We start from the raw sequence: 23,413 nt of genomic DNA, 5'->3' as shown, positions 1-23,413 counted from the left end.
TTGAAATACACTGGTTTCAGTGTGAGCATACAGCAGTCTGGTGCCAAAATTTGGTGGCTCTAGCTCTTATAGTCTCTGAGAACTAGCCGACAAACAAGACGGACGGACGGACAGACGGACAGACAGACAGACAGACATAGACTCGGCTATTGATGCTGATCAAGAATATATATACTTTATGGGGTCGGAAACGTTTCCTTCTGTGCGTTACATACAACCGTTATGTGCACAAATACAATATACCCTATTTACTCTTCGAGTACCGGGTATAAAAATGGTATGGTTAAACGGTATGGTTAAATGGTATGGTTAAACTGTATGGTTAGTGGTCCTGGTGAACGCGACCGGCTCAGAACCTAAGGATATTGGCACGAACAGTTGCTCTTTTCTTTGCTTTTTTCTTAAGTATACGCTGTTGAAAATCGTCTCCGTTTGCCGCCGCCAGTGTAGAATTACTCTGCGTTGTCAGTCATATCAAATTGTAACGTTTCTTCCATGAAAACGATCAAATTGAGCGGAATTCATGACTTCTTAAAACATTTGTATTCGGTTATGTTCTTCTTCTTCTGGGCGCTCTTGTCGATATATCAGCTATCGATATCAGCCAAAAGCAATGGATCGGGCACGAGTTCAAGGGATCTTCCTTATTTCACTATCCATTTCACAAAATCCGATCCATGAATTCTTGCATCAAAAACGCTGATCAAGTGCGTTCACCAGGACTATCATGGATCGGTGATCAAGTTGTCCTGTAACTGTTTAAATAGAGCGGGGCTAAATGGGTTAACTTCGTTTTTCATCGGTATATTGCGGTATTTTTTAAAGTGGGAAGGGATATTTTGGTATATTTCTGAGGGCCAGTCACACTGCTAAAAACGACAAACGACGAGACGCGAAAAATGAAAACGCAAAATAAAAAAACCAAATTAAAGTGAAATTAAACTCAACTACATCGGATTACAGGTGCGAAAGCCACTTAAGCAATAGTCAAAACCATTACAACAAATGGTGCAGCGCCAAGGAAGCTGTGGCTTCGGAAAAAGAAAGCCATAAAAATCGATTCTTCAAAGTAGTCACAGCACCCAGAACAGTCATACTGGCAACATTTTTCGCGCGGGTGGTGTACCCTGGAATGATACCTGGCGTTACTTTTGACTACGGCTCGCCAATTTAAAGAGGCCTCGAAAAACTAAATACATCTACCCATTTTGAGAGGGGGAGGGGGTGCAGTGTATCCCAACCTGTGCACTGTGTGCGCTATGCACCTGTAATTGTGTGAGTGAGAGTGTGTGTGCATGTGCGAAAATATTATTCTATTTGAGTGTGCACTCATTTGTTTGCGAAACAAACGCCCCTACAAATCGGACAGGACATTCGAATCATAATCTTAATTAACTAATTTTGGGCAAACATTTGAGTGTGTGTCGCGTCGTGTCGCGCAAATAAAGAATTCTAGCACACAACAGTGAACGCATGTGTGCAGTGAGAATGTGTCTGTGCGCAGTAATAACAAAGCAATGACAAAAGTCAAGAATGAAAGGGAAATATGACTCCTCCCAGGCACACTCCACACCCCGCATGACGTATGGTTGGATGTGGGTCTGTCTGCGCGGCGCTAATTGAATCGCTCACACAATTTTGGCGCTCTCTCCCCCCTTACCCCAGCCCAGTCAGCTTAGAACCTTACAACTTCCACCTGCCTTATAGATTGCGTGCGCACGACTCCCCCGAGGACAACAATCCAGCCAAAAATATTCATAATAAAGGAGACCCAACTTTGCCGTCCGTATAGTCCCCTTTGGCGTCGAACGGGGCCAAGTGAGAGTGAGTGGTGCATGAATCACTCCCTCGCCCGCATCAACACCCACATCCCTCACCAGCTTCGAAGCCTTCACGATGTCAAGTGATAAGATCAAAGTTGCTGTAAGGGTGCGACCCTTCAATCGCCGCGGTAAGTCATTTTCCCTTGGTGATAATCTTCCCATCTGTGATTAGCTCTGCGGGGAGGTGCCGTACAACAATTTCCCCTATCCCCCACAGGGCAGCTCCTCAACGAACAATGCCCCATGTACTGACGGGGGGAATGCAGTGCCAGTGCCGCAGTCAATGCTCCTCTCTTCTCTAAATCAATAATGCAAACAGGCAGCCAGCAGCCTGGGACGGTTTTTTAGGCTAACAAAATGTACATGGCTCTTGGCGTTTCCTTTGAATTCGGGTTTCGTTTTGCGTTTTTCTTCCACTGCAGCGACAGCAAATTTTTGTTTTTTACCAGAGAGGCGCTCGCTGCACTGCAGCGGACTACCTACGGCTGCCTGCCCTGTCCCATGTCAGCGGCCTGTGTGACTTACAGCGATTTTCATTTCGTTTCCAGCTAATTTGTTGTGTCTTCCATTACAGCGGTGAAGTGTTGCAAGTGCAAAAACAAGCCACAGCAACAACAGTGTCAGTCAGCATTTCCAATGTCAACGCTGATCATTCATTTGGCTTATCCATGACTCACACGAGGCATAAGCGGAAATGAAGGAAGACACTTTTGTAAGTAGGAAGGGGGTACTCTGGAACAGGGACGGACCCCGGCACAGGCAGAAGCAGAAATATGTATGTATGTGTAGGGCAAGGTTCGATTGGATTCTCGCAGGAATGGGAGGAACTTATTGATTGGATGCCAAAGTGCTTGAATGGTGGCACGTTGATTATGTTTTTTTTTATATTCATTTCATAGTAAGTTTTCCTCCGTTAGACTGTCATGTCGATCGCTTGTTATTCGGGTTGATTAGGTGTCGCTGTGTGACTGTAAATGTTCATATCTGTGTGCGGGAATCGTAGTCACCAGAGTGTCTGTGATAAGCAGTGCAGAAATGTTATCATGGCTGATAAACGTGTGCCTGGTGGTGGACTGGGTAGGACTGTTCCACATGAAGTACAAAATTAGTCAATCTTTGGCATCGCAATTGGGCCATGTCCGAAGCTAGTGACCCCTCCTCCATCAGGGGCCAGCACAGCGTAAAATGAAAGCAAGCGCAAATCCAAACGCAAAGACACCAACACTCACACACAATCAAAGCAAATGGCAAAGACTGAGTCAAACGAGGTAAAATGAAGTCAGCTCTGACCAGAGCAGAGAGTTACTACCAAAAAGCTTAACCTGTTTTCAACCGTGCCAATGGCTATGCATTTGAGTGTGTGTGTGTGTGTGTGTATTTGGATGTTTGGATGTTAATTTCAACATCGGATGGACAATAGAATAGCAGACAACGGTCAACGGCAAGAGAAAACTTTATCATTATCGAGACAGCTTTAAGGTTATAGAAAGGTGGGCAGACAATCAGAAACCAAAAATCAACTGACCAGAACTACGCATAGTCGTACAAATGAGAGATCATCAAATTATTTATGACCCGCCTCCGCTACGTTCGTTACCGGGCAAATGTCAACCCAATTGCTGAGACATTCCATATTTATGTACATACATATGTACATGTGTAATACTATCAGAGTTGAGTCCTTTGTGGCTCTCATTTCCATGTCTTGTCACGTTCTCGGCTCAGTGTCGTTTTGTAATGTAAACCGGAACGGAAGTACCAAAGGCCAGGCCACACCAGGACGTACATGTGTACATATGCATCTAAATATATACAATACGAGTAAATATAAGTATATGTGCATGTATGTATATGTACACCAGATGTGTGTGTGGGCTAGAAATGTGTCTGCCTGTCTGGGCAGGGAAGGGCTTTGACGGTACGTTATGTTTCCTTTTGCCTGTTTTGCTTTTTGCTGTTTGTTTTGGCATTTGCTCTCTGCCATTTCGAACAAGCGAAGGACAAGGGGGATCACAGCTGAAATATTTCATCAATTCATTAGCTCGAATGAGATTTTTTTTGTAGATAGAAAATCCTTTTAGAATTTATTTCAACTTCTTCGTTTTCTGTTTATTGGATTATTTGCTGGATTATTTCATTGGACGAAGCTGTCAAGGGCATCCACGGTTTGTCTTAGGGAATATCTTATCAAATCGTGGTTTTATTGTTGCTGCAATATTTATTACGCCGAGTGCTTGGGCAACTGTTTTTCTGCCTTTTTATTCGACTTTTGTTTACAATCATTTGAAAGGTTCTGTTCTCCTCCAGTGAGTTTTCGTTGTGTGTGGCATTGGACGTATTCCACACTCATTTATCGCCTCTCTCTCTCTGTGCCTCTTTTTAGTGAATCTAGTTTCGCACTTATTTACGAAACCCCCAACATGATATATATTATTCGTATTCGGAGAGAAATGTGTGCACTATATAGTATATATACAGATGTATGTACATATGTATGTATGTAGGGTACAGTGAAAATATAAAATTAAATTGTTTTGCCATTTTGAACTTGTTATCACCCCACGGAGAGAAAGAGAGAGAAAGGAATAATGGCGGTATTATCTCAATTTTACACATAATTTACGGCGAATAATGTATGTATGTAAATACATGTGTACATGAACATACATACATATGTATAATAGTAGTATGTACGTTTGTATCCCGGAACCAGAATCATTGAAAGTGTTTTCTCTACTTGCAGAAATCGAACTGGGTACAAAATGTATCGTGGAAATGGAAAAACAACAGACCATATTGCAGAATCCACCACCATTGGAGAAAATCGAAAGGTAAAATATTTTATATTCTACATTCCTTTTTGATGATAACTACTCGATACAATTGAGTTCAATTTATCAAGACTATGGCATGTTGACTTTATTTTAAAATATAATATGTAGTAACAATATATTATGATTAAGTGGTTCGTTCGTATTGTCGCATTCAAAAGTAGAGTATGTCTAAAGAGTATATCTTGGTGTAACTAATGATCTTTTGTTCTGCACAAACAGAAAACAACCAAAGACATTTGCATTCGATCACTGCTTCTACTCGTTGAACCCGGAGGATGACAACTTCGCGTCCCAGGAGACGGTGTTCGATTGCGTGGGACGTGACATACTGGACAATGCATTCCAGGGCTACAATGCGTGCATATTCGCCTATGGTCAGACAGGTATGGGCAGACTGTCAGCTTCCAGGGCCATTGGAGTATGACTCATTAATTGTTTATTCTTGCAGGGTCCGGCAAGTCCTATACGATGATGGGTTCTCAGGAGAACAAGGGCATTATACCGCGCCTGTGCGATAAGCTCTTCTCGGCCATTGCGAACAAGTCGACGCCCGAGCTGATGTACAAAGTGGAGGTCTCCTACATGGAGATCTACAACGAGAAGGTCCACGATCTGCTCGACCCTAAGCCAAACAAGCAGTCGCTAAAGGTGCGCGAGCACAACGTGATGGGTCCCTATGTCGATGGGTTGTCGCAGCTTGCCGTGGCATCCTACCAGGACATCGACAACCTCATGACCGAGGGCAACAAGTCCCGGACGGTGGCGGCCACCAACATGAATGCCGAGTCGTCGCGGTCACATGCCGTCTTCTCTGTGGTGCTCACCCAAATACTCACGGATCAGGCAACGGGCGTCAGCGGGGAGAAGGTCTCTCGGATGTCCCTCGTAGACTTGGCTGGCTCCGAGCGTGCCGTGAAGACGGGAGCTGTCGGCGATCGTCTCAAGGAGGGTTCCAACATCAACAAGTGGGTGAAATTGAGTCAAAAAGCTTGGCTTATGCACTTATTATTATATTTATGCCTCTTGTAGATCTCTGACCACGCTTGGCCTGGTCATCTCCAAGCTGGCCGATCAGACAAATGGCAAGAGGAGTGGAAACGATAAGTTTGTGCCCTATCGGGACTCTGTGCTCACCTGGCTGCTGAAGGACAATCTGGGCGGCAACTCCAGGACCGTAATGGTGGCCACAATCTCGCCGTCGGCGGACAACTACGAGGAGACGCTGTCCACGCTGCGCTATGCGGATCGGGCCAAACGCATCGTCAACCACGCCGTGGTCAATGAAGATCCCAATGCCAGAATTATTCGGGAGCTGCGACACGAGGTGGAGACGCTGAGGAGCATGCTGAAGCACGCCACGGGATCGCCAGTGGGCGATGTGCAGGATAAGCTTGCCGAGAGCGAGAATTTAATGAAGCAGATCTCCCAGACCTGGGAGGAGAAACTGGTCAAAACGGAGCGCATCCAGAACGAGCGACAGCAGGCCCTGGAGAAAATGGGCATCAGTGTGCAGGCCAGCGGCATCAAGGTGGAGAAGAACAAGTACTACTTGGTCAATTTGAATGCAGATCCGTCCCTCAACGAGCTTCTGGTTTACTATCTAAAGGTAAATAAAATGTGCTGAAACGCTGTATAGAACTGATCTAACCGATAATTTCTTTGTGCTCAGGAACGGACGCTGATTGGCGGTCGCAGCATTAGCGGACAGCAGCCCGATATCCAACTCTCGGGGCTGGGGATTCAACCAGAGCACTGTGTAATCACAATTGAGGACAGTGGGCTGTATATGGAGCCCGTACAGGGAGCGCGTTGCTTTGTCAACGGATCGGCGGCCGTGGAGAAGACTCCGCTCCAGAACGGAGATCGCATCCTGTGGGGAAATCATCATTTCTTCCGCGTCAACTCGCCAAAAAGCAACAACACGAGCATGTGCGCCTCGGAACCACAGACGCCGGCCCAGCTGATCGACTACAACTTTGCGCGAGATGAGATTATGCAGAACGAGCTGAGCAACGACCCCATCCAGACGGCCATTGCTCGGCTAGAGCGCCAGCATGAGGAAGATAAGCAGGTTGCGCTCGAGAAGCAGCGGCAGGAGTACGAGCGTCAATTCCAGCAACTGCGTAACATTCTGTCGCCCAGCACACCCTATGCTCCATATGCCCCCTACGATCCGCTGCGCATGGGCAAGATAACCCCGAATACGCCGACCTCCCAGATGCGTGTCGAGAAGTGGGCACAGGTAAGCTTAGCGCTTTGGATTAGCTGACTTTTTAACTGATAAATGATAATGATGCTGAATGCTTCTCTTTTAGGAGCGAGATGAAATGTTCCGCCGTTCGCTTGGGCAGCTGAAAACAGACATCATGCGAGCCAATTCCCTGGTGCAGGAGGCAAACTTCCTGGCCGAGGAAATGGAGAAGAAGACAAAGTTCTCGGTAACCCTGCAAATACCGCCGGCCAACCTGAGTCCCAACAGGCGGCGGGGGGCCTTTGTTAGCGAGCCCGCGATTCTGGTGAAGCGCACAAATTCCGGTAGCCAGATATGGACGATGGAGAAGCTGGAGAACAAACTGATCGACATGCGGGAGATGTACCAGGAGCACAAGGAGCGCGTGCTTAACGGACTGGTATGTTGAATTCGCTCTACTCTCCATTCATCTCTCGCTCTGTGTGCTCTGTACTAACCATTTACCATTTATAATTGTATCGATTCACACACGCATTCAATTAACCCCTGAATACAGCCCCTTGTAGAGCAATTCTCAGACGATGAATACGACGACAAGGTAATTAAGATACGAGACCCCCACACCCCCTAAACCACACCTAAGCCCACACATACACACCGTTCTAAAAACTATTTGGCAGTGAAATTGTGTGATTGCGACACGAAATCGAATGATTATTTGCTCTGCCTTTTGTAGGATGACGACAATGCCAAGCCGCAGGATCCGTTCTACGAGTCGCAGGAGAACCACAATCTCATTGGCGTGGCCAACATATTCCTGGAGGTGCTCTTCCACGATGTCAAGCTAGACTACCACACGCCCATCATCAGCCAACAGGGAGAGGTGGCTGGTCGCCTACAGGTGGAGGTGGAGCGCATAGCCGGCCAGATGCCACAGGATCGCATGTGCGAATCGGTTTCGGAGTCCTCGGAGAACTCACGCGACGAGTACGATGACCCTGTCGATCCCTCCGCCAACCAGATCACGTGCCGCGTCACCATCAAATGCGCCACGGGCTTGCCCCTGTCGCTCTCCAACTTTGTGTTCTGCCAGTACACGTTCTGGGGCCACCAGGAGATGGTGGTGCCCGTGATCAATGCCGAGACCACGGCCCACGATCAGAACATGGTATTCAAGTTCGAGCACACCAAGGACTTCACGGTCACCATCAACGAGGAGTTCCTCGAGCACTGCATCGAGGGAGCCCTGTCTATTGAGGTCTGGGGGCATCGCAGTGCCGGCTTCTCAAGGACCAAGGGCTGGGAGGTTGAGCAGCAGCAGGCCAAGGCCCGTTCCCTGGTCGATCGCTGGGCGGAGCTGTCGCGCAAAATCGAGTTGTGGGTGGAGATCCACGAGCTGAACGACAGCGGCGAGTACTCGCCCGTTGAGGTGACCAATCGCAACGAGGTTCTGACCGGTGGCATCTACCAGCTGCGCCAAGGTCAGCAGCGACGGGTCAATGTGCGCGTGAAGCCCGTCCAGAACTCGGGCACGCTGCCCATAATCTGCCAGTCGATTGTGAACGTGGCTATTGGCAGCGTGACGGTTCGCTCGCGGCTGCAGCGGCCACTTGACTCCTACCAGGAGGAAGATCTCACCGTCTTGCGTGAGAAGTGGAGCGAGGCGCTGGGTCGCCGTCGCCAGTACCTGGACCAGCAGATCCAGATGCTGATCAAGAAGGAGGAGAAGAACGAGCAGGAGAGGGAGCGAGAGCTGAGCCTGGTGCATCAGTGGGTCTCCCTGACAGAGGAACGCAACGCAGTGCTGGTGCCGGCACCCGGCTCGGGCATACCTGGTGCCCCTGCCTCCTGGGAGCCACCTTCTGGCATGGAGCCACATGTGCCCGTTCTCTTTCTAAACCTCAATGGCGACGATCTGTCCGCCCAGAACACAAACGACGAACTCTCCATTGCGGGAATCAATTCAATTCTCTCCAAGGAGCATGGCCATAAATTCTACACGCTGCAGATCCTGCAGCATCTGGATAAGGATGTGTGCTGTGTGGCCAGCTGGGACTCGTCCATGCACGACAGCCAGGCCCTCAACCGCGTCACCGAGGCCAACGAACGTGTCTATCTCATTCTGCGCACCACAGTGCGTCTCTCGCATCCGGCACCCATGGATCTGGTGCTGCGGAAGCGCCTCAGCATCAACATCAAGAAAGGACAGACACTGACAGATCGTCTTAAGAAGTTTCGACTTGTGCGGGGTGAGAACGCCATATGGCAGAGTGGCGTTACCTACGAGGTGGTGTCCAACATTCCGAAGGCCTCCGAAGAGCTCGAGGACCGCGAGTCGCTCGCACAGCTAGCGGCCAGCGGAGATGATTGCTCGGCCAGCGATGGCGAGACCTACATAGGTGAGACCAATCAATATTACCCAGTCGTAACCTGGCTTAACCAGCACTCTCCGCCCATCTTGCAGAAAAATACACGCGTGGCGTTTCGGCAGTAGAGAGCATCCTGACCCTGGATCGGCTGCGGCAGAATGTGGCCGTCAAGGAACTGGAGACAGCCCATGGCCAGCCGCTGTCCATGCGCAAGACCGTCAGTGTGCCGAACTTCTCGCAGGTAAGGACATGCCCGCATACCGCTCATCATCCCATTCAGCTGCTACCGCTGCTGTTGCGCTGCTTACTCATGTCGTCGCTGCCGTTCCTGCCGTTCCTGCCGCCCTATGCTTCCACTTACACCACCACTTCCACATCCACTTCCACTTACACTCACTCACTCACTCGCCACACTTGCCACATGCTAAATTAACCAAACATTTGACTAAAACGCAAATTCTTTCTCTTTTCACATTCTTCTATGCGCTTTCACCAAACTAAAAAAAAAAAAAAAATTTTTGATTAACCACCAAAAACAAAAAACCAAAACCAAATTCAAATTCGGCGCGCACTTTTTTCTGATATATGTGTGTATGTGCGTGTGTATTGGTATTATTTCTGCCTATATGTGTGTGCCGTGTATGTGTGTTTTGCCCAAACGCTTCCCACTGCGCACATAGGCGGTCAAAGACACCACCAATACCGGGAGTGTAAGTAACTTGTATCCTCTTTTTCCACCCCACTTTATGCCTCTATCCTGTGCCATCCTGAGCACTCACTACTGTAACTGTGCTTTTTGTAGTTGTTGCTGTCTGTGACTTACATATGTTCTTCTGTTCCTCAGTTCTGTTAAAATATCGAATCTTTCACGCCTTTCAAGTGGTTCCGAAACTCTTTCTCTGCTCTCTTCAGTTTGCCATTTTTGTAATGTGTGTTTTTGTGTTCGTTTTTTTATTTTTATTTTCATTTTCATTTTGGTTTCTTTTTTGTTTTAATAAATTTTGTATCATCATCCTAAATAACATTTGTTGTAAAAAACAAACAAAACAACTTTTGCATATGAAATGTATGATGCAAGAAACTCATGAATAAACTCACGCAGATCATGCGCTTCGATGCATCGATGGAGTCGCTGCTGAATGTGGGACGATCCGAGTCCTTTGCCGATCTCAACAACAGTGCCCTGGTCAATAAGTTTACGCCAGGTGAGCTCATGCATAGGACACTCGATCATGTGAAATTAATCAAATTCTCTTATCTGCAGTTCACAGTGGAGGGGCCGCCAACGGAGTCATCCGCAACCGACACAGCTTCGGCGGTAAGGGCAGCAGTGACGATTCTCCTGGAAAAGCCTTCGGCATTGGTGGGTATTCTTTGCAAGAAAATGATTTGTTTGAATCGACCGATTACCACTCCATAATGCCACCCTTTGAGCAATTTTTTGAAAAACAATCTTAGCGTACTTTAATCCATATAATCGAATTTATATCCACTAATATATATCCACTACATATTCAATAAGTAAATTCCGCATATGCATATGCTGATGCAAACGCACCGTGCGACCTAGTTGCAGGCGTGCTCTAGAGCAAAGGATTTATCTTTGTTTAAACTTCGATTGACCTGCATATGTACATATATATGTATAATCTTATATATTTCGTAATTTTGGACAATCTTAGTTCTCCTTCTCCGTATATAATGTTACTGTTACTTTTCTTGGAGTAGTACTTGACTTGAACTAGTATTTTAGTACAAATCAAATTAAATTATCCCAATGGCAACAAGATAAATCCTTTTCCGAATGTTTCTGTGCTCCCGCACACGCATAGAACTGGTTTTTGTTATGCTTGCTTATGCTTCTTCCTTCCCAAGAGCAATTTATTAATTCTGTGATTTCTCGCATTGCATTGCTTTGTCACAACTTCCGAATCTACTTTGTTTGCTTTGCTCGGATGCAACACCTGCAGCACCTGCAGCAGCAATAGCAACCTCTATAGCAATCGCATCAACTCGATATGAAGACTCGAGCAATCCTTCTTATTGACGCACTCGACTATGTTCTGTCCTGCCACATATTTCATTGCTTATCATATAAATTGACATGCATTCGACGAGTACACGAACCGAACCCCAAAGCCATCTATCCAGAATCCAGTCCACAGTGCTTCTATTTTCTTCTCGTATTTATCGTATAGTTTCTCACTTTGTCAAATTCTTTTCTGTGTCTCCAATGTTTATCGTATTGTTAATGAAATTCAACGGCCAACAGGCTCTATATCTCTGCTGTCAGGTAAAGGCCATAATTATGCCCAAATCAAATCAAAAAGTGTATTCTTGACTAATGTTCATTGATTGTTAGCTGAGTTGAGTTTAAGTTTAAGTTTGTCTGTCTTCATGCCCATCCATTAAGACACAGACACCGCCACACACCGCCGAACACCTCATACCCATCCATGGACATTATACTATTATTTCAGTCCAAGAGGGGAAGGAGGGAGTCCCAGTCCATATTTAGCAAGTGTTTAAATGTAGTTTTGTATTAGTGTTCGCTTGCTGGTAATTGTGTCCTTCCATTAAACCCCCACAAGACTCTCTCTCTCATATTCAAGCATTCGTGAACATTCATCATCAGCAGTTGTAGATGCATCAATCACTCGGTCATTCCATTTCAGCCAACCCACTCAATCTGGCGCACACAGCACACTGCCAAACTGCCAAACTGTTACACAGCAGCCGCAGCACACACTGCACGATATTTGAGCACGAACCGCGTACCTGTGTCTTACTCTTAGAAATTAGATCTTTCATTATCTTTGTTAGTGTTCCTCGAGGTGCGAGCTAGTCGCAGCTGGAGCTAGTGTGATCACTCATTGAAGGCTGTATATTGCATTGTAACTAAACATTAAACATACCCATTATCTTCCCCGCCCCCATGCAATGGAATGCAGCGCGTCCAACGTTTTTGAATCTCAATTTGAACTTGAACACATTGAGAATTGCGCCAACGAAACGTATGTGGTTTGTCTAGCTCTAAGTCTACCACTTTTCTCACATGGCAGAGAATCTTAAGAGAATTAATCGGTGTCGAATCTCTTGTGTCCACAGCATCGCCGGCCACCAGCAAGCTGCTAGGCATGCGCATGACCACGCTGCATGAGGAGCCCCTGGGCGGACATCGCTCGCTGGACGAGGAGCCTGAGGACAGCTACAGCGACTCGGAATATGCCGCAGAATATGAGCAGGAGCGCCAGCAGAACAGGAGCCTGGCCACAAGGTCACGCCTCACGGCGTCGAAGACCATGGACTCGTTCATGGATGTCAGCAGCCACTCGACGACCAACAGCTACTTAAGCTACACGTCGAGCGCCAATGCGAATATGAAGCACTTGACCGGCCTGGCCACGCTAAGCATGAGCTCGTCCACCAGTAGTGGCTATGGCTCCCAGGCCGTGTCCTGCAACAATCTGAGCAACGAGGACATAACTTCCATGCGTTCCATGAGCATTGACGAGACTCCAGGTAAACACAAAAAGCCAACAAATATGAACCCAGAATAATCTCATAAATCATCTCTTCTTAGATTTTGATCGTGTCAACTCTAATTCGCCACCAAATCGTCAAGCTCGAGTCAACCCCTTCCTCAAGGATATGCCCAAAGCCAAAACTCAAGAGCCAGCCGAGCTAGAGCCCCATGCAAAGACGCTGCAGGAGGCTTTCACACACCCATTGGAGCAGCCAGAATCGAAGGAAGCCGCCCAAAGTGATGATGACGAGTGCGAGCAGGTTCCCAAAAGTAACATTAACAACAACAACAACGATACCAATGTCAAAGAGCAGCCACAACAGACATCCGATCAAGAAGTTCACGAGGCGGTGGAAGAGGAGCGAGAGCAGAGACACGAATCTGCAGAGGAACCAGAGCTCTCTACAGACAATCAGAACGGCAACCAATCGCTGGACGAGGCCACACACAATTTTTCAGAGCAGAGCATTGAGGGCGATGGCATCGTCAGAGAAGAGCTACCGGCTGGCAAAGTGATGCGGCGCAAAAAGTCCAACACGCAGCCACCGAACAACACTGGGCACAGTAGCAACAACAACAATAATAACAGTACGAGCCAAACGCCCCGCATCAACCAGCGTGCCTCGGTGGCCAAAATGGAAGGCTTGGCAGCGTACATGGACCCCAGCATTATGTCCAGCAGCACAGAAGTCGAGGGTAAGCATTGACATTCAAACGCCAACAGCTTGAGACTTGACTTGATTCTGCCACGGGGCTCGTACCTTTGCAGACGACGGCAAGGATATGGTACATCTGACGCTGCCTGATTGGATTGTGGTGGGCGAATCGGTGTTGATTCGACCGTCCAACGCCAGCGGCGTCATACGGTATGTGGGTACCACACACTTTCAGGCAGGCGCCTGGGTTGGCGTGGAACTGGACACGCCCACAGGAAAAAACGACGGCACCATGGAGGGCATACAGTATTTCCAGTGCAAGCCGAAGTACGGCAAGTTTGTGCGACCTGACAAGCTGCAGCTGGACAAACGCGGAAAGGCGATGCGGGCCTACAAGGCTGCCGAGAAGAGCAACAGCATCAGCAAAGGTGAGTGGTGGATTACATTGGAGTGAAGTAGTTTTTAGTTTGTGGTTCGCCTTCGCCCCGTTTAGAAATGAGCAGCTCGATGACACGCTCCAAGAGCCGCGGCGACTCGCTAAATGTGTCGGCGCGCAAATGATTGTACCCAAAGTGTTCGCATCAGCTGCAGCGTTGGACTAATTGCAGGCAATCGACACTGGTCACAGGCGCTGTCAGCCAGCCAGCGACCGCGACCGCGACATGCCACAGATTGCGTGCAACCAGCAGCGCTGCAGATGCGAACAGTCATGGCAAAAAGTGCTATGCCAATCGACGCTCGACGGCCTTCTAAGGCTGCCACCAATGATGACACCCGATGACAGATAATGACGATGACGAAGTTGATGACAAGGTCGTCCAGCAACGAACAATGCGGAGCATAATCCACATGCCAACCATTTACTAGCTTACTTAACTATTCTCTCACCACGCCGCAAATGAAATGCCGTACACTTAACCCCCGCGCTTCTCTAAGTAGTTTAAGGCGGTGTCTACAGAAGAACGAACTAAATACTAATCTATGTAGCTAAACTAAACTAAGCCTAGCAGGGCGTCTTCGTTTTCGTTCGCGTTCGAGTAGTTGCAATACCACGAGCACTTGGGCACGAGCAAAATCTAAATGTGTAGCGTACTCGTATATTTTTTGAGTAATGTGTGTATGTCTTCAGATTCCACAGTTTTGTTTTGCGTTCTGTGTTCGTGTAGTACGTTTATGTCGTTTATTGCTCGTCTCGCCGATTTTGCGATGGAGCGCGTTTGATTATGATTATTATTGAATTGTTTGAAATACTATACATATTTTTTGAATGGTCCTTTGCCTTTAGTTTAGTTCAATTGTTTTTATGTCGATGTGACTTGGTTTATGATGAGCTTATATTTTTAATTGTTATTAACTCTATATATGTATATCAAATTTATGAGATCATTTGTATATATTTATAACTTTAAGATCATGCAATATTTTCTTGTGTAGACGTATATTCGATTTACTTTCTTTTCCTACATCCCAAGCTCACATTCTGTTAAGCGCATTTATATACAGATTACCAGATTACAATGTTAGTAATAATTAAAGCGACATATTCTATAATGCTGCGTCGCTGCAATCGTGAGACATCGTAAGATGGGTCGCATCTTTGATCTTAGTCGCCGATTAAGAAGCTTCTCGCACTGACGCAGTAAATACATATGTAAATTGTATTATTTTGATGTGATGTATTTATAATTTACTCTTTATATACATATACATATATACGGATACATACATATATATGAATAAAATTGATTTTATCATATATGTACGTCATTATTTTATGATTTCCTCTTACGTTCTTACCTCATCCCGGTATGTGCAATATCCCAAGTATTGGGAACTTTTGTTGTACATATGTACGTACATATTTATCAATGTTGAAGGTTGTGCGACTATGTTTGTGAAGCGTTATTAAGTAACATTAACTGAACACCGAACACTGAGAATGAAGCTTGTGTTTGTCCAAGAAAGCAAGATGAAGTGAAGCAATAATTGCATTGAATATTCAATTTTATGTAAAGATAATCTATGTAATACTTGTTCGTACAGACAAAGGATCAGTGACTCAAGAGTGGGCCGGTCTCCCATTGAACGGGACCGGAACGAAACCGCAGTAAACCGTAAACGTATCCATCCATCCATCCAACCAACCAACCAACATCCAAGACACTCCAAACTGAGTCTGAGATAAATTGCAATTTCAAACACAATAACAAGCGATTTACACTTAGAAACCAATGCGAAAATGAAAACGAAAGCAAAAACAAAACCAAACTGATACTAAAATCCAACAGAAAACCGAGATGCTTGAGATCAGACGTTGAAATCCAACTGGAAGAACTACAGCCATTCATCCAGTAGTATATACAAGCATACATACATATTTACTATATAAATGCATGCATATACATTAGGTATATATTTTCGAAACTGTGTTTTCTACTTGCGTATAGATGAGAGAATCAACTACCAAAAATATACTTGAAAATACGTCCAAAATTAAAAATTCAAGATACAACTCCAATATATACTTACAATTACATGGATATTCATGAATACAAATATATACATACTATATTATATATTTACCAATGATAATCCTAACGTACGAACTAAACTAAATCTTTGGCCAGCCAAAGTTGAAAGGCTTTTGAGGATGGGCTTTCGAATCGTCCGCTCCCAAACTACAGCCACTGCAGTGGCCATTCCGATTTCAAGGTGCGCGCATGCGTGTGTGTGTGTGCGTGTGTGTATGTGTGTGTGCGATTTGTAGACGCCGCAGTTTTATTCTGTTGAGCACTCTCCATATTGTTTAATTGTTGCACCCAGCCACATGACTTGCCACATGAATGTATTATATTTACATAGTGGGGCATTAATACTGACAAAATCAATGAAAATTAATGCATTTAATAAGCGTAATTAACATTCAACTAGAGCTTGATTGAGTTATGAAATCCCTAAACTGAAAGTAAATCAAAGTCGGTAAATTAGCAGCACGCACACTCGGCTTTAGGTGTAAAATAGATCGAGATACATTGTATGTAGTTCTATAGTATAGAGTGCCATGCGATGCGCTTGCTTGATTATCACATAGAAAAGTAGTACGTAGCCATAGGTTAGCCGGACGGAAGTGGGGTCCCAGAGATCGATTGGCATTGCTGACAAATTGAATCGTACCTTGCAGTTATTAAAGAACTAATCATATTTTTGTGCAATCCAGTGCAGCTCTTGGCCCCTCGAAATCGGCCTCCACTAGGTGTGCTAATTGATTTACAGTTGCATAGCAGAACAGAACAGAACAGAATGTTATACACACACATAATATGGGAAATACGATATAGCCTTGAAAACAAGTTACAGATACATAGATACTCGTAAGTTTGCGCACTCTTAGAGCTTTTAGCACAGTCAACGAATAAAATGTTATTATGAATTGTAGCTCGAAACCAGCAGCACTCGAATCCATCAACCGTTAAATAAATTAACCAAGAGTTGAACAAAAACGTTAATTACCAAAACAAAACAAAAGAGAAAAGAGAACATGCATATGCTAACAATTGCTTTTATCATACTACACAAAGAAAGAACGGGGCTAAAGCCCATTTTTTGATGATGATGCATTTGTTTAGTTTGTTTTGTATGTAAGGATGGATAATCAACATTAAGTTCACACTCTCCACTAGTAGGTGTAATAGTGTGTGTTAAAAAAAGAACAAAAAAAAGTAAATAGTAGTCCGCAGCAGCAAAAAACCACAAAAATACGATCAATTTTCTGTAATTGCAATTGTTTTACTCCGATTTAAGTATTTTAAATTAAACCCGTCACAAAAAAAAACACACGAGAAGTCAGCAAATTTGAACAATTTCAGCAAAAAATAAAACAAAACAAAATACAAATACGAGAATATGAATATGTACTTATGTATATCTACTTATAAATACAAATATACAAAAATGCAATGAATATCTTGGACTCAAATTGACTTTATTTCTTAATGCTGTCACAGCTGTTCCATTCCGTTCCCATCTTGTTGATGTTTGGGAAACACACAGGTAGCCTTGAACTCGATCGGCCTCTGGCCTCTGGTGCTATTAACTGGTTCCATTTCCATGTAGTCTAGCTAATCAACCCCTTTGACCTGGGTGCTTACGGCAACAAGGTCAAACGTTAAAGATGTGTGTCTTCCACTTGGAAGTTTTTTATTTATGAAAACAAATGGCAAAAAAGGTATATTAGTAGATAAATGCTTATAACACTTTTAGTTTACAGTTTACATAGTTGGTTATTCGAGTAGACTTTCGATGAAAGCGGATGATTCCCTTCCTTCCTTCCGTTCCGTTCCCTTTAAATCCGTGGAATGCATTTGTTACACACTTTGCCCATGTATCGCATAGCATCGCATCGCTTTCATCGTTACGTGATCACATTGCGATTATAATTATCGGTGAAGCATTTACATACTCGTAGGATGTACCGACGTTCTATTTTACAACTTGCTCTAATTATATTTATACACGCAAAATACACAACACACAGGTAATTGTTATTCTTCTTATTAGCTTTCTAAGTTGACTTGTTTGTGTTTGATTCGCCGCTGGTTTTGATTTGTTTAAATATTTTTCGATTTGCTTTAGCTACCGATCCCAATTGTCAATGCTGGTATACACGTTCAGAGTATACAGCGTATAGAAAATATATATGTAATTCTAGAATTCGGTTATGTATTTACAAGTTGTTGCACTAATATGCTGCGCAGTCAGCGTTAGTCAGTTTCTCTCAGTTGGTTTGGTCCCTTCCATCCCGTCCCCATCGCAATCCCTGTCTTCTCAGTGTCGCTTCAGTGATCGATGGTCCAACGTTGCGTTTCGCTGTTGGGGTCGCATGGCGCCATCTGGGCATCGTCCACGGTCTTGAGGCCCTTGTGGTCAAGGCACATGGCCGTGTTGCTGTGTATCAGATGCTGGTTCGCGAATTTCCACTGCTCGTTATATTCGTCGTTCTCCATGCAGGGCACCATCACCACCCGGTATGGTGGTGAGTCGCTATGCTGGACGGTTGCGCAGCTGAGCTCGTTTCGAAGCACCTGTGAGTTTGTCAACGAGAAGAGCTGCGACTTCTGCAGCACCTTTCCGCATGGATAGAGGCCTACGTTGTAGGGCTTCTCGTTGTTCTGTAGCAAGTCATCAAGGCACAAGTTGGTACTGACAGCTTTCACCTTGCCCCAACCCACAACTTTTGCGTTGGGCACAAACTTCTCCGGGTAGATGTTCTTCAGGTACCACTCGAAGCTTTTGCAGCGCAGCTTCTTCCGAAGCATCACTCGGTGGGTGACATCCCCGATGTCCGCATGGAACTTGAGATCGGGCCGGTTGAGAAAGAATATATTGATGAACTCATCCATCCACACCAAGGCCATGCGGGCCGTATTAATGCCGTGCGTGTCACGATCATTAGGGAATCTGCAATCGAGTAAATTAAATTTGTGTACAAAACAGGAGCAAAAGATTGTGGCCTACTTGTAAGGATGGAAGTCGCGGAAGATGTGTCCCACTCGGGAGCAGGGAATCGTCTCAATGGTGCCGCCGCACTGCCAGATCCTGAACGACATTTCCAGGTTTTCGCCTCCCCAGCCGTCCATTTGCTCGTCATAGCTGCCCACCTCCCAGAAGTAACGCCGATCCATGGCAAACAGACCGCCAGCCATGGTCGGACTGTAGGCTGGACAGATTTCCCGCTCCTGGTTACATTCCCGTCGTTGTCGCTGCTTCTCCCGCTCTGGCAGATTAATCCAATCGAAGTGACCGTTCCACTGGAATCCGCCCACTTGGAAGGACTTGTAGCCGTTGGTGCTGTACTGAAAGTCATTAGCATCGATCACATCGATGATGGGCACCAAGACGCTCGTGCGCGACTCCTTGATCCGGTGCAGCAGCGGCTCACACCAGCCCACGTTGCCCTCGCAGTGTGCATCAAGAAAGATGAGCACATCTCCTGTGGCAATTCGGGCTCCGGCCAAACGGGCGCGTATCAGTCCCAATCTAAACGGGAAATAACAAAACTTTCTTTAGCCAATCAATGTGCATTTTTATGAACTGTGCTAAGCTAAAGAAGAAAACAATTTATTGGGTCATCGAGCAACCTTCCAATCTTCGTCAAGCGGCATGCCAGCACACGCCAACATGGCCAAGACAAACTTCGGGCAGACAAAGCTCAGGGGCAGCTACCCCGAGCTCTCTTGTGGGACAGTGTAATGCACGCAGATACCGACTGAGAGTTACAAAAAGTTAAGCCCAAAAAACCTCAAATATTCGTAACTTGACGAACTGGTTTTACGGTTGCCGTTTCGTTTCGTTTCTTCTCTTTCTGTGTCTTGTGTTATTTGAGCTTTTGTCGGTTCTGACATTATGCTGCCTGCCAAAGAAGATGCTCCAACCCAGCGAGTCTGACACGGCACTGGGGCACAAACTAGTTATTCAAATGATGGTAAGCCACGGGCGATTTGATAGCTGAATGCCCGAACTTTCCTAGCCAAAAGACAATTCCAAAAATGGATTCACGGCCTTTCTCCGCGCCGCTCAGCCACGCCACTCACCGATTCTTCAGGCGCAGCACCGTCACTTTGCCGGGGGGAGTGCGCGTGCGAATGTAGTAGTCCAGCTTTCCCCCCAGTTCGGGATTGTCACTGCCATCGTCCACAAGGATGATTTCCTTCAAGGCCTGCTCAGTGCACGTTATTAGAGTGCTGTGCACGGTCCGCAGCAGAACGGAGTAAGGTTCGTTGTAGAAAATTACGATCACGCTGGCACTGGGCAGAGAACTGGCATCGAACTGTTGAGCCAGACACAAGGGATTGCGGTGGTCCCCCACGCTGCGGTTGTAGGACAACTGCTCACTCAGTTCCTCGTTTAGGGCGATCTTCTTGTAGATGGCGTCCCCGCGCTCCTTGGCCTTGCCAGACAGGTGCACTGATGCTCCCTGGTCGCCCAGGCCCACCTTCTGTTTTTCTAGGTCCAGCTGGATGCTTTGCTCATAGGGGGACACTGTGGCGGGTCGGGCGATTTCGTTTTCGCTCTCGCCGTACGCACTGTATTTGTCTCGAGCGTGGCCCCTGAGGGCGGCTGCTCGAGCAGGAAGCCCTTCATCGCCGCTTGGCTGCTGCACCTTGCTGTACAGGATGAAGCACAGGGCAACCAATATGAATATGATTAGTTTGCCATAGAAGGAACGAAACCGAGGCAGCATGCTGGTTGCTTTTGTGGTGGTTGGCGGGTGTTGCTTTGTGGTTGAGGTAGCACTGGTCTGGTCACTTTCAATTGCAACGCCACAGACGCAGACGTGGCTGTGGATTACGTCTTCCTCGTCTCTGGCTAATGTTTCTCTCCTACACTAGTAGCTTCATTTGTCACAGAGTCGAGTCGCTGGAAAATACATACACACGGCACACTGGCATTGGGTATGCATATGTTTTTTTTTTTCACTAGCTCTGAATGGCTCTGCGCGAGTGCGAATATGAATTCCAGTTTTTACTCGTTTCTAGCAGCAACGCTGATTGAATAGAGCCGCTCACCCGCTCCAGTGACTTAAACTAGACTAAATGGAAATATTAATTCTAAGCGCGACCGACCCCCGACGTCTCACCGCCCATATAAACATCGCTACAGCGAAATTGGTTGGACGAGTCCACATTGACCAGGTACTACTTTAGTTTTGTGTTGAGTGTTGAATATTACTGAAAATTTTGTTGTCAGTGTTAGATTGTCCCGCTTGTCTTGTTCGGGTTTGGGACTTTCTTGTCAGGGAAATCCTCTCCTGTTACTGAAAGGTCAGGGAAATCCTCTCCTGTTACTAAACGGTCAAGTGTTTTTGTTATTGTAAATCTGTTGCTTCAGTGTAGCTAGGGTTTTCAAATAATATCTAAATATCAATATATCGATTTTTTTTTTTATATTTAATCGCTACAGCGAAATTGGTTGGTCGCAGAGATGAGTCCGCATTGACCAGATACTTCAGTTTTGTGTTGAATATTATAAAAAAGTTACTGAAAATTTTGAACTCAAAAAAAGAGTTGTTTGCCGAACGAACACTAAAAATAGAATGTGGATATTTTTTTAAATAAAAATATATTTATATCGTTATTTTTTTTCCAAAATATCAATATATCGAAATTTTTAAAATAAAAATATATTTATATCGTGATTTTTTTCCAAATTATCAATATATCGATATTTTTTTAAATAAAAATATATTTTTATCGTGATTATTTTTTTCCAAAATATCAATATATTGATATGTTTTTGGATATTTTAAGTTCGGTAACTAACCAGTTCTAAATAAATATATAGGGTATATTGTATTTGTGCAAAAAAGTGGATGTATGTAACGCACAGAAGGAAATGTTTCTGACCTCATAAAGAATGTATAATCTGTTGTTAGTGGTATTGATCAGCATCAATAGCCGAGTCGATATACCCATGTCTGTCTGTCCGTCTGTTCGTCTTACTTGTCGGCTAGTATTCAGAGACTATAAGAGCTAGAGCCACACTTTATGTACGAAGCGTCTCACACGTCCCTCCTCGTTTAGCGCTCGAAACTGGGTGTTTCTCGACTTTACACTGACACCGCATATATGTGTTAGTGCGTTGACTGTGCTTTGGTCCCAATTACCACGAAAGCCAACGGAAAAGACCTCCTCTTGTATGGACTAAGCGAACAGCTGGTAGACTGGCAAGAAATAATGCTTGACAATTAGCTCTTTTTGTTACTTTTGTATTTTCAGTTTGACTTTCAAACTGCCACGGCAGTACACATGTTTACAAAACACAGCAAATATATACAAGCAAAGAAATATAAATAATATCAAGTATATCGATAATTTTGCAGTGATATGGGTTATATAATTTTGATATTTTTTTCAAGCAAAATATATCACCGATATGATATTTTTTAAATATTTGACAACCCTAGAATAGAAACGTGCGAATTTTAAATCATATTCCTTGATTTTGAAGTTATATTTGAAATTACTAGCTTGCGAAGACATTCAACACTGAAACCATAGTTTAATCCGATTGAAGAAAGAATTTTTTTTATTATAAATACAATTTTTATTGGATTGTATATCATATGAAATTATATTTTACAAATTTGTATTTGAATTTTTCATTAAAATCATTCCCTCTGGAAGCACGGGAGCTCTGTCTTCAGTATGTAAATTATACATTTATATTAACTGATAATATTAAAAATTTTGAAAAATGGCGCGCACAACAAAATTGGGGCTAAACTCCGATAGATCCGCCCGATGTTGGAAGATTTTCTCTTGTGTGTGTAGTCCTCCATAAAAGGAGCAACACAATATTCGTTGTTAATATTCGCCCTTAGAAATCTGAACTGGGACTCTGACAGACTCTTACAACCGATCTAGGCTAAAACTAGTGGATCTTTACACCATAGACCAGGGCTCAGCACACAAATGCAATAAACATGTGTTTTATCTCCTTATAAATTTATATAATTATATAATTATAAAATTTTTGAGTATGTGTGTGTATGCAGACGTCTTTTTGTCGACAGAAGATAGAAATATTCTTTTTTCCCTTCAACATGGTGGTATTTAATCGGTTGGTTCTCTGGCATGTTTACCGTTTATCTGAGTACTAAACTGCGAAGAGCTGGCTGCGAAATTTTCTGTCGAACAAAAAAAAAAGGATTGATTTCTTACCTGATTCTATCGCAAGCAAATTTTGCGCCAACAATATGTACACAAATAACGATAGTCTTACGTGGTACCTACAAGTATGACTACATGGCAACTACACAGGGATGAAACTCTCACGGAGGCACCTATCTAAACGTTTCTGTTTACGACATCTCGTCATTCTACTGGTAATTTGAACACCAAAGTACTAACCATACAGTATATGGTTACTGACCAAAGCCAGCTAAGAATATATGTTTTAAATAATGATATAATTCTGAAATTCGAATAATGAGGTTTTCTCACATCGATATTTTTT

The 23,413-nt window shown here is 44.8% G+C and overlaps 2 protein-coding genes across 9 annotated transcripts; one reads left to right on the top strand and one right to left on the bottom strand.

Annotated features, from left to right (window-relative positions):
• Window positions 1–856: 856 nt before the first annotated feature.
• Window positions 857–14,498, top strand: LOC117891663 (kinesin-like protein KIF13B). Of its 8 annotated transcripts, none has more exons than XM_034797223.1 (20): window positions 857–963; window positions 1,708–1,951; window positions 4,567–4,654; window positions 4,877–5,040; window positions 5,106–5,622; window positions 5,687–6,263; window positions 6,327–6,899; window positions 6,973–7,287; window positions 7,405–7,446; window positions 7,585–9,247; window positions 9,313–9,458; window positions 9,898–9,927; window positions 10,320–10,422; window positions 10,482–10,580; window positions 11,490–11,510; window positions 12,169–12,231; window positions 12,326–12,739; window positions 12,801–13,439; window positions 13,513–13,827; window positions 13,893–14,498. In XM_034797223.1, exons 2-20 carry the CDS (start codon window positions 1,897–1,899, stop codon window positions 13,958–13,960), a joined length of 5,892 nt encoding a protein of 1,963 aa, XP_034653114.1. In that variant the 5' UTR covers window positions 857–963; window positions 1,708–1,896; the 3' UTR covers window positions 13,961–14,498. The 8 variants fall into 8 exon arrangements, with proteins under 8 accessions (XP_034653114.1, XP_034653112.1, XP_034653115.1 ...); XM_034797221.1 differs by having other exon boundaries at window positions 10,296–10,422; XM_034797224.1 differs by lacking the exon at window positions 9,898–9,927 and having other exon boundaries at window positions 10,296–10,422.
• A 3,066-nt stretch (window positions 14,499–17,564) lies between these two features.
• LOC117891666 (polypeptide N-acetylgalactosaminyltransferase 1) lies at window positions 17,565–21,065 on the bottom strand. The gene is made up of 3 exons (XM_034797231.1): window positions 19,990–21,065; window positions 18,914–19,435; window positions 17,565–18,856 (listed from the first exon to the last, which is right to left on the bottom strand). The coding sequence occupies exons 1-3, from the start codon at window positions 20,637–20,639 to the stop codon at window positions 18,235–18,237; spliced, it is 1,794 nt and encodes a 597-aa protein (XP_034653122.1). The 5' UTR covers window positions 20,640–21,065; the 3' UTR covers window positions 17,565–18,234.
• Between the last annotated feature and the right edge of the window lie 2,348 nt (window positions 21,066–23,413).

Source organism: Drosophila subobscura, chromosome E (assembly GCF_008121235.1).
Source record: "Drosophila subobscura isolate 14011-0131.10 chromosome E, UCBerk_Dsub_1.0, whole genome shotgun sequence".
NCBI lineage: Eukaryota > Metazoa > Arthropoda > Insecta > Diptera > Drosophilidae > Drosophila > Drosophila subobscura.
The sequence above is the reverse complement of the archived record's forward strand: the minus strand, read 5'-3'. Positions and strand labels throughout refer to the sequence as shown.